Source organism: Syzygium oleosum, unplaced genomic scaffold (genome assembly GCF_021117445.2).
Source record: "Syzygium oleosum isolate NSW1041296 unplaced genomic scaffold, Sole_v2.1 Sole_v2.01, whole genome shotgun sequence".
Classification (NCBI taxonomy): Eukaryota; Viridiplantae; Streptophyta; class Magnoliopsida; order Myrtales; family Myrtaceae; genus Syzygium; species Syzygium oleosum.
In genome coordinates this window covers 10,948,534-10,961,495 of record NW_026607485.1, presented here as the reverse complement: position 1 = coordinate 10,961,495, position 12,962 = coordinate 10,948,534, and the positions used below count along the sequence as shown (strand labels likewise).

The 12,962-nt window shown below is 38.9% G+C and overlaps 1 protein-coding gene and 1 non-coding gene across 2 annotated transcripts; one reads left to right on the top strand and one right to left on the bottom strand.

The window, feature by feature from the left end:
- Nucleotides 1-1,131: 1,131 nt before the first annotated feature.
- LOC115663403 (disease resistance protein RUN1-like) lies at nt 1,132-12,944 on the top strand. Its single transcript, XM_056316782.1, has 5 exons — nt 1,132-1,251; nt 8,723-8,868; nt 10,011-11,148; nt 11,291-11,563; nt 11,664-12,944. Exons 1-5 carry the CDS (start codon nt 1,132-1,134, stop codon nt 12,942-12,944), a joined length of 2,958 nt encoding a protein of 985 aa, XP_056172757.1.
- TRNAV-AAC (transfer RNA valine (anticodon AAC)) lies at nt 2,302-2,375 on the bottom strand. Its single transcript has one exon. It is a non-coding gene; the product is annotated as a tRNA-Val (tRNA).
- Nucleotides 12,945-12,962: the final 18 nt, after the last annotated feature.

The following is a 12,962-nucleotide window of genomic DNA, read 5'->3' as shown; positions in this document are numbered from 1 at the left end:
AATAAGACACTAAGATCAAACACATATTAGAACAGCCATGAGGCTCTCAGCGCAGCTATTTATTGCATAGTTACATGTACAAAGGGACATTCTATAAAATCCGGAATCGTCCAATTTCAAGATGTTGACGCTACTAATAAACAAACAAACCGAACACATTCAGCTTAAACTAGGACAAGAAATTAAAAGAAAAAAAAGATAGCATTGATGGTTCTTCTACTCTTTACCTAGCGACAACATAGGCTAGGGTTTTGACGGAAGCGTTTATCATCTTTCCTTGGAGGGTTTGCAATCGGTGGGGAACTCCATGACGATGAACCAATGCTCGTAGTCTTAGGTGCTGCATGAAAACCATTCTGGTTCTGTCCAGAATTGGTTTTTTGTTCCCAAAATCAGTTTTGGACCAGAAACCCGTTTGATAACGCAATTTCATTTTTCTATTTCCGGGCAATTTTTTGGGCACCTAAAAAAATTTAAATTTCACTAAAAGTGGGTGGCCACAGGTATTCTAAGCAATTCTGTGAAGTTTTGAAATTTTTGATTTCTTGATTTTTTTTGAAAAAATTCAACAAATGTCCTATTTTCCCGAAATCTAATTTTTTTTTATTTTCTTGACATTTTGATGATTTTTTCTGAAAATTTTCAATTTTTTGGGATTTTATGAATTTTTTTAAAGATTTTTATGAATTTTTCGGATTTTTTATTATTTTTATTCCATTTCTAAAAAAATAGATTTTTGTTCCTGGAAATAGAATTTTCTGTTTTTTATCAAACGGGTTTTTATTTCAGGAAATAGAAATTTTGTACTGTATCAAACGGGTTTCTGTTCTAGAAATAGAAATTTTTTGTCATTATCAAACGGGTTTTTTTTCTCAGAAACTCATCCAGGAACCAGAAATAGAAAAATCTATTTCTGGTTCAGGAACTCATTCCGGAACAGAATGGTTATCATTCGCTACCTTAGCCGTTGGGGAGGATCATCTCCTTGGGAGGACGGTTGCTGTAGCTGGGCGACGGCTCCTTTAGGAGTGAGTAGCGAGACTGGGGGTCTTGGGCGGGTCGGGGGGTCGGATCTGGGTCTTGGCAAGTGCGAGGCGTTAAGGAGAGGAATGGAGAGGTGAGAGCGAGACGATGAATGTGGAGTTGGGAAAGGAGCGTTCGAGCGAAGAGCTGGAGTTGAGGAAGGAGCGTTCGAGCAAGGAGGGAACAAAGTTGCGATTTTTGTCATTCTATTTTGTCACAAAGGAAAAGGTGAGTTGAAGGGGGAAAGAGAAAGTTGAGCAGCCATTTCAAATTTTTTTAATAAAGCTGCTATGCATTTATAATCCAAACGTGAGTCGATCTGACTGGATAACTGCGCGGCTGACGTGGCGCTTAGATATCACTGGATATTTTCTCCCTATAATGACAATATAACAACCTCAAAAATCAGTTCCCAACTTTCTGATTCCATACAAACAAAATATATCATATCCTGCTTGAAAAATGAATTTTTCAAACCCAATTGTGCTTGGATACAAAATTTAACTAAAACCCAATATTACATCATCTATTCACCGAACTAATCTAAAATCCTGATATATCCATTATCTTTCGAAAAAAGTTAAGATCAAGACGGGGCCTTGGCATCATGCCTCATGCAAAACGGGTTTTAATCTTAAATATTCTAAAAAAATCACGAAAATTAACAGAAGATACTTTGGTTCTTAATCAAACACCATACCAAAAATCAGATCAGAATGAGTTCAGGGTTTGGCCTTCACTTAATGCAATTCTTCTTTTGGCACAAAAATTTTCCGTTTGATGAGTCAATTAATCCTCTATAGTCCCAACTCGAAAAAAGTGGGGGGAACCAATCCCACTAAAGCACATTGAAGAAAATGATTCCATCATTATGAATGATTTTAAATTATTTCAAAATTATTTTACGCGAGCCATGACCAGACTTGCAAGTAAATTACGTACCTGAAATTATAATTAGAAATTTAACTGCGACGATCGATATTTTCATTTTAATTACTAAATCACCTACCTCTTGTATCCTGCACAAAATGAGTATCTCTTTAAGACTTTAAGTTCCATTAATAGAACATTTCTAATAAATTTGCATTAATTTTTTGTTTAATTTTTCTCATTTTGTGAGTTCGAAGTTCTCATGAATAAAGCACTTGATTATATTGCTGAAGCTCGGTATTTCCAAGGGCAAAAATTACCATAGAAAGAAGAAATCAAGCGCTTCAATTGAGAGAATTTTTTTTTTTTTTATAAAGAGGCCAAAAAAGAAATTAATCAAAATCAAAATGGCGTCGCCCGGACTCGAACCGGAGACCTTCAGTGTGTTAGACTGACGTGATAACCAACTACACCACGACACCTCTTGCTCTTCATTTCTGCATATTATTTACATCAACATATGTTTGATAGAGAGAGGGAGCGACATTCGAACTCCATGAGTTTGCATGGCCATGCATATCTCATTGCCCACCAACCCCCCTCTCCGTCTTCAGTTCATCAATCCAACCAGCTAATTAAGAGGAGGCATTGTTGATAGCAGAGAAAAGGGGGCAATGGGAGGGCGCAGCGTCCAAACGTGGACTTTGTCGCTGCGGCTAGTGTCGAGGATGATGATGACGGCGACGTCCCTCTTAATCACAAATGATATACGCGTGGCACCGTTCTTCTCAACCAAAGCCAAAATAACGCAAAATGGGAGATGACTCATACATAATAACTGTCAAGCGGGACAGTAATTGTTGGCAATTGAAAAATTTGGCAAAATTCTTATCAACTTAGTCCTATTCGAAATCCGCTAAGGAGTGTGTAACAACTCACCTGCCGAATCAACTAGCCCTGAAAATGGATGGCGCTGAAGCGCGCGACCTATACTCGGCCGTCAAGGCAAGTGCCAGGCCTTGATGAGTAGGAGGGCGCGGCGGTCGCTGCAAAACCTGGGGCGTGAGCCCGGGCGTGCTTCCTGAAGGAAGCCAACCAGGTGACAGGAAATTTATGAGGAAGATAGCCAACAAATTCTTCCTCAGTGGTCAAACTCTCTATAAGAAATCATTTGATTCAACCCTACTAAGACGTGTGGATGCTACAGAAGCTGAACATATCATGAAAGAAATTCATGAAGGTGAATGTGGACCGCACATGAATGGACATCTTATAGCCCGAAAGATTATGAGGTTAGGATATTATTGGATGACAATGGAAATAGATTGCATCCAACATGTGAGATGTTACCATCAATGTCAAGTTTATGGAGATAGAATTAATGCACCGCCAAATGAGCTACATCAAATGTTCGAGCCATGGCCATTTTCAATGTGGGGCATTGATATGATTGGTCCAATCAACCCCAAGGCCTCAAATGGGCACCGGTTTATCCTGGTTGCTATTGACTATTTCACCAAATGGATTGAAGCAAACTCCTACACGAATGTTACTGTTAAGAATGTTGCAAGATTCATTAGGCGGGACATTATTGCTAGGTATGGGGTTCCAGAAGCAATAATTACGGACAATGGCTTAAATCTAAACAACAAGATTGTGGACAATTTACTCGAACACTTCCACATCCGACGTATGAACTCATCCCCATATCGTCCACAAATGAATAGAGCAGTTAAAGCGGTAAATAAGAATATCAAGAAGATATTGGCCAAGATAGCTGAAAATTATCGTGATTGGCACGAAAGGTTACTGTATACTCTGATAGCATACCGAACTTCAATTCGAACATTAACTGGAGCAACCCTGTTTTTTTTTGGTTGATGGAATGGAAGCAGTGCTACCTGTTGAAGTAGAAATTCCTTCATTAAGGATACTATCTCAATTGAAGCTTTCAGAAGCTGAGTGGATTTAACAAAGATATAAACAACTCAACATGATCGATGAAAACAGATTAAGAGCTATATGCCATGGACAAGCCTATCAGAGAAGAGTGGCTAAATCATTTAACCAAAAAGTGAAACCAAGGCATTTCAAAACAGAAGATTTAGTAGTGAAGAAAGTCATCTTCAACAATTCAGATCCTCGTGGCAAATTCACTCCGAATTATGAGGGTCCATACATTATCAAGAAAGTTCTTCCTGGAGGAGCATTGATTCTTATAGATATGGCAGGAACAGAATTGGCCTATCCTGTAAATATAGATATTGTCAAGATTTTCTACCCATGAAATGAAGGCGAACATTCAAGAAAAGATTCGGGTCACTTTAGAACATGTGCATATCATGCATATCATGCATACCATGCATTTCATAAATATGTTTATCTGTTGTGCAGAAGAAAGCAAAAGGAGACCGAACTAATCGATGGTTTTAGAATTCCCAATAAAGTAGTCAAATAATAGAGGAAAGTATAACTTCCAATTCTATTTTCCGTTGATATTCCCTAATGTACTTTTCTTTTTATCATCTCCAGGGAGACAAAGAAAAGGGAGCAACAAAAAGAAGAATTCCTAGTGGAACCAAAGCAAAAACACGCAAACAAGAGAGATCTTGATAAGTTGATCAGACAAGTATCCTTAAATTATAAGTGCATGTGTTAAAAAAGTTGCCTTTCTAAGAGAAAATCGAACTTTTTCTTCCCCAACGGAATGACACTAAGATCGAGCAAAACAAAACAGATTGTTTTGAAAAGAAAATACCTCGAAACATTTTAAATCAAAAGTTTGAAACACGCTTTCTTTGAGAATGTATTAAGTATCAAAATTCATTAAAAAATGGATAATTTGACAAAAAGGCTTTAAAAAATTTCAAAGAAAAAGTTTAGATCAAATCGAATGGAAAGACCTTCAAATGATGAAAGGTAAGCCATATCCAAACATGTCCCATATACACTCAAAGTCAAAATGGAGAAGTGAGTGAGAAAAACTCATCCGAAGGAAATAAGGAATGTTCGCAATGATTACGTGGATTGAAATGATGAAGGGCAGTCATTTCACTATTCCAAACATATGCTTACCCCTTCCAAACCAAATTTGAGGCGAAATAGTGGAGAAGTTTCTTCAAAACAACCCTATTAAGAACTACCCCACATTGGAGCAAACTAGGAGGTTTATGATTGACAGTTATGGAGAATAGGATCAAGAAAGATATTATTGCATACTCTTGCATCAATCTTTCTGTGATAACTTCAGATAAAGTCATATGAAAGCTCAAGATATCTCGAGAGGAAGAAGAGCATTTCATTTCTTATACCCAAACACATTACCTTTGGCAAAGTCTAATTGAGCATGAATATTCATTTCAGAAACCTAAATTAGTGATCATCTCTTCACACTGGAGCATGAGCATATGATCTACTTTAATAGATAAGAAACAAAAGGGCATGACACAGAGTCCTTAGAATTCAAAAAGGTCAAAGGCAAAGAATCAGGAGCTTGAAAAAGCAATGTGCCTGGTAAAAGCAAGGCCAAATGCCCAAGAAAAATGAAAAGGAAAAAGAGTTCAAAAGAAAGCTCAAAATGACGAAAAAAGGCATGATAAAGCAAAATCAAGATCATAAGAGATCATAGATCACAACAAGTGAGAATGAGCAAAAGAAAAGAGATTGTAATGAATATCTAGGGGACTATAATGTTCATAAAAGAAAGATCCCTAGTGAACAAAAGAGGAAAAGGGTGGTGATGCCAATAAGATCACCAATTTCATAAAAACCGTGAATTCAAATAAATGAGCCTTTGGAGCCTACCCAATACCAACAATACAACCTCTTCCCAAAGATTCTTCAGATTGGGATGTTGAGAATAGAAACATGACTTTATGACAAGAAGTCATCACTCAAAGAAGTGTATGCAATAGTGTCCTGTCTTGTCCTCGAAGTTCTTAACTTGTAGACTCGAGGTCAGATATGATGAAATCCTTTTTCTTGGCCTCAAAATGCCTATTCTTTGAATAGCCATTGACTGAGCCAATATTACAACCTTTTGAAAGACCTTATCGGATCAATTGGATTGTATATATTGCGAACATCTCTGAACACCTAAGGATTGTTTAAGAGAGATAAAATTGAGGGATATCAGATAAGTCCCATTTCAATCAGATGAAGAAAAGACCAAGCTCATAGATTGAAACAAATCGTTTCTAATGAAGGTCTTTCAAACGATCATTTCAAGCATTTCTTGAAAGATTGCAAGCATTTTGTTCAAATAATTCCTCGAAAAGGAAATTTGATTGTATGAAATGCATTAATGCAAAGAATGCATGTTTACAAACCAGGTTTCAAAGTTTTTGATCAACTTAAAACCAAGTTTTCAAACAGCTTGTGGTAAGCTCAAAAAAACCACACTTCAAACAGTTTTGATTAATTTCAAAACTATATTTCAAAATAGTTTTTGTTCAACTAAAAATCATATAAAGGTTAGTGAAACCTCAAAAATCACATAACTCATGGTCAAGGCATTCATTGTTTGAAGTCTTCCCAAAGTCCTACAGGCGAGGAGCCCTTAGGCAAATCAAAGTCCTACAGGCGAGAAGCCCCTAGGCAAATTCAAGTCCTAATAGTGAGGAACCGCTAGGCAAATTCAAGTCCTACACGCGAGGAACCCCTAGGCAAATTCAAAAGTCCTACAGGCGAGGAGCCCCTAGGCAAATTTAAGTCCTACTGGTGAGGAACCACTAGGCATATTCAAGTCCTACAGGCGAGGAGCCCCTAGGCAAATTCAAATCCTACAGACAAGGAGCCCCTAGGCAAATTCAAAGTCCTACATGAGAGGAGCCCCTAGGCAAATTCAAGTCCTACATGCGAGGAGCCCCTAGGCAAATTTAAGTTCTACTGGTAAGGAACCACTAGGCAAATCCAAAGTCCTACTAACGAGGACCCCCTAGGCAAATTCAAGTCCTACAGGCGAAGAGCCCCTAGGCAAATTCAAGTTCTACTGGTGAGGAACCACTGGGCAAATCCAAAGTCCTACTGATGAGGAACCACTAGGCAAATTCAAGTCCTATAGGCGAGGAGCCCCTATGCAAATTCAAATCCTATAAGCGAGGAACCCCTGGTCAATTTCTAAAATCTTCAGGCGAGGAGCCTCAGGTGTTCATGGTTCGTGGGTTCGTCCTTAAACCACGAAATCTGAATAATCATCATAATCATCACCACCATCAATTCATACCCTTGGATAAGCAACAAAAAGACGCTCACAAACAGGTAAGTTTCTCTCTCTCAATCATTAAGAACCTTTCAAAATGTATTCTTAAAAGAGAACCTTTGGATGAGATCACAAATTTCATAAGCAAGATCCCTAATCAATTATTGTGAAAATTCTATCTTATCTTGTTCATTGAGTCGACTAAAACTCAGGTGTCACCTTGTCTTTGAAATCAACCTCTAACAAGTCAATCTCAAAGAGGGGCAGCTGTTGGCACCTGATTTTTAGCTCATTTTTTTTTTCATATTTTCAAAAATCTCAAAATTAGGACTAGGAATCTTGGCCAAGCCTAGAAACCTACTTCTAAACCAAAAATAAATTTTTTAGTATTTTCTTGCATTTTTCCTTAATTTCTTTTAGTCAAAATAAGTGAGAAAATCAAGAAAAATAGCAAATGGAATTAGAAAATTCCATAAAAATAGTCATTAGACTTATTTTCAATCCAATTTCATTAATACATCATCAATTTTGAAAAATCTCAATCAGGTATGTGTTTTTCCTAAAATTGGGCAAAATCAAACCCAAATTGAACCAAAATGCAATTAAATCTTTTCTAGTCATTTTTAAGTCATAGTGTCTTCACAACAAATGATTCCGAGACCTTAAATTACATAATGGTCGGTCCAATTGCACAATTTGTCATAGAAATTAGAAATCCCCAAAATTCAATTGAAAATTAGGAATTTTGAGCCCAAATTGGGAATCATGCCCAATATGAAATTGTCGAACCATGAGACCACTGTTTCTAGGGTTAATCGATATGGGTAATTCATTTTTGGCATCAATTTTGCCTAATCAGTCATTTGGACATCAAATTAAACAAAATCCTATTAACCCGAATACAAAAATGTGAAAATCTTGGACATGATTATAACAAAAATTGGGGAAAATCATATATTTGGGTTTAAAATATGATGAGGAATTCAATTTTGGGTTTAAATCTGAAAAATTGGATTAAAATCGCGTCGAATTTGTGAATTTAGACCAACCCGGGTTTGTCGGGTCAGCCGGGTCAACCCGACCCGACCCGGGTCGATCACCTTCTTCACCCGGTTTACCCAGAATGCACAAAAAACCCAGAAAAAATAATTCGTGCTCGAGACTTTACCGACCTTCTCCGATCAAATTAGCACGTTTTAATCAAGTTGGCCAGCTGGAGATTCTCCAGCTGGCGCCGGGGAACCGATCGAAAGTCAGTTCTAACGATCTTTAGGCAGGAAAAATGAATGAACAAAAAGCTAAAAAAAAACTGAATGAAAGGGAGGAAGGTATTCGACAAAATTCCAGAGAGAAAAAGAGAGAGAGAAGGATCGCGAGAAGGAGAGAGAGAGCGAACGATGTGAGTTGAGGCTCCTTGAATTGAGTGATCGGCGCTTTTCCGGCCAAAAAGCACCAGCAAATTGGCTCAAGTGGTGAACCTTCTCACCTGAGACCACCAGCGAGCAACTGATCACCATAGCCTGAAACTTCAGACCAGCCAGCACATCCAGAGGTGTTCAAGCTAATATGAGATCATCGGTTCAAAGTACAAGTGTCAGGGAACATATTTGAAGACTCTGATCAGCCTAGAGTACTCTCATCATTCTGAATACAGAGTTGTACAGACAAACTCTTTCAAAGCACCAGAAGAAGCCGTGCAGTGAAGCATGGTCATGGGAAAAGGCTCTCATTAAGGTGGGCAAGATAAAGGGATGGAACTGGAACAAAGATGAAAGGTAAATGTCCTAGAACTTTTCTAATTGTCATATGTAGATTTCCTTTTCCTCCCTATTCCGTGTAATTGCGGTATTGCTGGTGAAAACATAGTTTATTCTATTATATTAGTGTTTCATTCTTTTCATTGTTCTCCCATTTTCTAAATATCTTTTATTTTCACGGTAATTAAGGATAAAAGACAGATTTTCTTCAAAAATTGAGATACGAATATATTTTAATCACGTAAAATTCATATATATTGCACATGCTGATGACAAAATTAATAGAATAGCGTAACAAAATAAAAGTGCAGAAAATATAGCGTAACAGTTTAAGGTTCTTGAGTAAATGTGTACTACTGGAAATTTAAGAGGATTTTGTGTAGTTTCCTCCGATATCTTTCATCCCCATTTATATGGCGGTGTGATTTTTAACTTTCGATTTCATAAGCATTGAAGAAAAATATAGAAGTATAAGGGCCAGTGTATATGTAAGGAATATTAGAATGAAACGATTACTTAAAAAAGTGAAAAGCTCTGTTCTCTCATGAATATCGGCACTGTCGCGGTGATCGCTCCTAGCAGCTCCACCAAGTCGCTAGCTAGCTACCACAGCAGCTCTCCATCAGTCGCCGCCACTTCTTCGTCACTAGCCCGACACCAAGCCACCAGAAGCCGCCGCCGAGCCATCCGGCCCCCACCCTTTCTTTCTTTCACTCACTGGCAGGTTGGATTCGGGCTCGGGATGTCGGGTCTCTGATGTCACCGAGCTCATATCCGGCGTTGCCGTGCTTGGGCTACCCCAAATCTGGTGTCAGCGAAGGCCCGCAAAGCCATCCCTAGTGGTCGCAAGGCCACGACCCACGGGACTTGAAGGATTGAGGAAAGGCCGAGATGGGTGGGTCGACGGGGCGCGACGGCACTGGAACATGACGGTGATGGCCCTGGGAGGTGAGATGTCAACGGCGGCGTGGTAGTGGCAGGGGCTGATGGTGATGGTGACTTAAATTGGGGGAGCGGAGACAGATTGGGAAAAATCCGGATTGTTTTAGCGTCTAGATTAGTTTGCGTAATTTCTGCAAATTGTAAGGGCAATTGAGTCACTTAGGGAGTAGTTTTGCAATATAAAATATATTCCTAACATGGTTGTTAAGTTGTTGCAGCCAAGCAGATCTGATAAAATCTGTAATTGAAATTGTATTGGATAAGCTGAATGTCGGATATAAAAGGATTGTGTCTGAAGATCTAGTTGGAGTTGATGATCATGTAGAAGCTATAATCAAAAAGTTGGATGTGGGATCTAATAGCGTGCAATTTCTCGGAATCCACGGAATGGGTGGGATTGGCAAGACAACGCTTGCCAAGGTCATCTTCAACCGGCTGTCTTCTCACTTCAAAGACTGCAATTTCCTTTATGATGTCCGAGAGTTGTCACAACGGCATGGTCCGGTATATTTGCAAAAAGAGTTGCTATCCAAGTTCCTTGATTCATGTTCTATCGTCGATCGAATTCATGACGTGGATGATGGGATCAAGATGATTAAGAGAGTTCTTGGCAATAAAAAAGTTCTCATTGTTTTGGATGACGTGGATGAGAAAGAGCAACTCGAAAGTCTAGCGAAAGAAGGTGATTGGTTCGGTTCCGGTAGTAGGATTATCATAACTACTAGGGACCAAAGTGTCCTAAGGATTGAGGGAGAAGCAACAAGTGAAGGCCCAACAAAAAAGTCTGCAAAAGTTTCGGATTACGAAGTAGAAGAAATGGAATTTGATCATGCTCTTAAGCTGTTCAGTAGGCATGCCTTTAGAAGAGACTTTCCGCCGGATCAATATGTCTCCCTTTCAAAAGAAGTTGTCTCCACTTTGGGAATGCTTCCTTTTGCCCTTGAGGTTACAGGTTCATCCCTTAACAATGAACCCCAAGAATTCTGGGAAGCCACACTGAAGAAGCTAAAGGATGCTCCTCCCAATAAAGTCCAAAGTAAATTGATGATATCTTATGATAAGTTAGATAATGAACAAAAGCAAGTGTTTTTGGATATAGCTTGTTTTTTTGTTAATAAGGATAAAACATATCCTTTCTACATGTGGGATGCCTGTGGATACCACCCACAGGTTGCCATTAAGGTCCTCTTTCTCAAGTCCTTGATAAAAATTAAAGATGACGACACTTTTTGGATGCATGACCAAGTGCGGGATCTCGGAAGGAAAATTGTCCATGAAGAGAATTTTGATAATCCTTGCAAGCGCAGCCGAGTGTGGAATCACACGGGAGCCCAGAGAATTTTGACGCAGAAAAAGGTATAGAAAGGGAACAATAATTTATTTTCCTGTGATTTTGTTGTAGATTATTCTTGCAAAAGGAAAAGTTAATTGCTATTAGCGCTTGAAATTGTTTGCTTTTGACCTTCACATGTGGACTTCCTGCTGTTTCCGTTGTCAGGGAAGTAGTAAAATAGTAGCACTGTCACTTGGATATTGTCAAGACATTATTCTAAAGCGTGACGAATTTGCCGGTTTACAAAACCTAAGGTTCTTTCAAGGGAATGGGGTGTCACTTGTTGGAGACTTCAATAATCTTCTCTCCCGTTTAAGATGGCTTTCTTGCCAATTTAGCCATCCCGACTTTGAGACAATAAACTTTCATCCGATTGATCTAGTCGTTCTTAACCTTTCATACAGCAGTATTTCAGAGGAAAGGATTGGTTGGATCAGAGTATGTTATGAGTCCCACTCTTTGTATTCGTAAATCATTTCTTTTCATTTTTTTTTCGTAGGTCGTTACTGAATAAGTATTATATCAAATTATTTTGCAGGCGGCAAGGAAACTAAAAGTACTAGATCTCAGCTACTGCAGAAACTTAACGAGAACACCTGATTTATCTACGTTGGTGTCCTTGGAGAGATTGATTCTTCGAAAGTGTAGCAACTTAATTGAAATTAACCCATCCATTGGTAATTTAAAGCTCCTAACCGTTTTGAACTTGGATGGATGTGATTCTCTTCGAGAGTTGCCTAAAGAAATAGGATGTCTACAAGCTTTGACAGAGATTGTCATGCCTCCTATGCCAATTGAATTCGAACTTCCGCAGACATTTGGTAATCTAAAGTCATTGTTGACCTTTGATTTATCAAGAATGGGGATTGGCAAACTCCCATGCTCGATCGGAGGGATGGTGAAACTTAGGCGGTTGAATTTATCCATGTGTCAGAATATAATGGATCTTCCAGACTCGATTTGGGAATTAAAATCATTAATCGAGTTGGATTTGTCAAGTACTGGTATTAGTTACCTACCCGATTCGATCGGCAATCTTAAGCAACTGACAATACTTAGGATGAGAGACATAGTGTTGATAACAAAATTACCAAGTGCAGTCTGGCTGTTGGAGAAGCTTGAAGTGTTAGACGCTAATGAATGTTGGAGCTTGACTGGCGAAATTCCTGAAGATATTGGGAGACTGTCCTGTTTGAGGATCTTACACTTGTTATGGACTGAAATATCTGGATTACCCACCACTGTGAGTCGCCTCTCTAATCTCCAGGAACTGAAGTTCTGTGGACGTTATGGGCATAGACATATATCGGAGCTTCCTCCAAGTTTGACTTGTCTGATATGGAGCATTGATCTTCCCACTAGCATCGGTACCCTATCTCAACTGAAAAAACTAACATTGGAAGCTCAAAACGTGCGATTCCTCCCCCGGCTCCCATCTAGTTTAAGAGAGTTACGACTTCGGTTTCTGAAGACCACTCAATCGCCTGATTTTTCCAATTTGAAAAACTTGTCAACCTTGGAATTCCATAGTTGTTCAATACCGGAATTCTCCGGAATAATTGATGCGGAGTTGGAGAAACTCAATATGGAGGGTTGCACGTTTACAGGACTGGACAAACTGTTTGAGTTGGAAATGAAGAGATTGACATCTTTAACGTGGCGTTGGTGTGAGTTCCCCCCAAAAGTTATGGATCTGTCGCGTATGAAGAATCTGCAAGAGGTATATCTGTATTCTTGCAAGTTTTTAGTCGAGATTCGCAGCCTTGAAGAATTGGGATCCCTTTCCACCCTCGGTGTCTTGTATTGCGATTCAAAGTGATTGTCCGTGAAGTGTTAT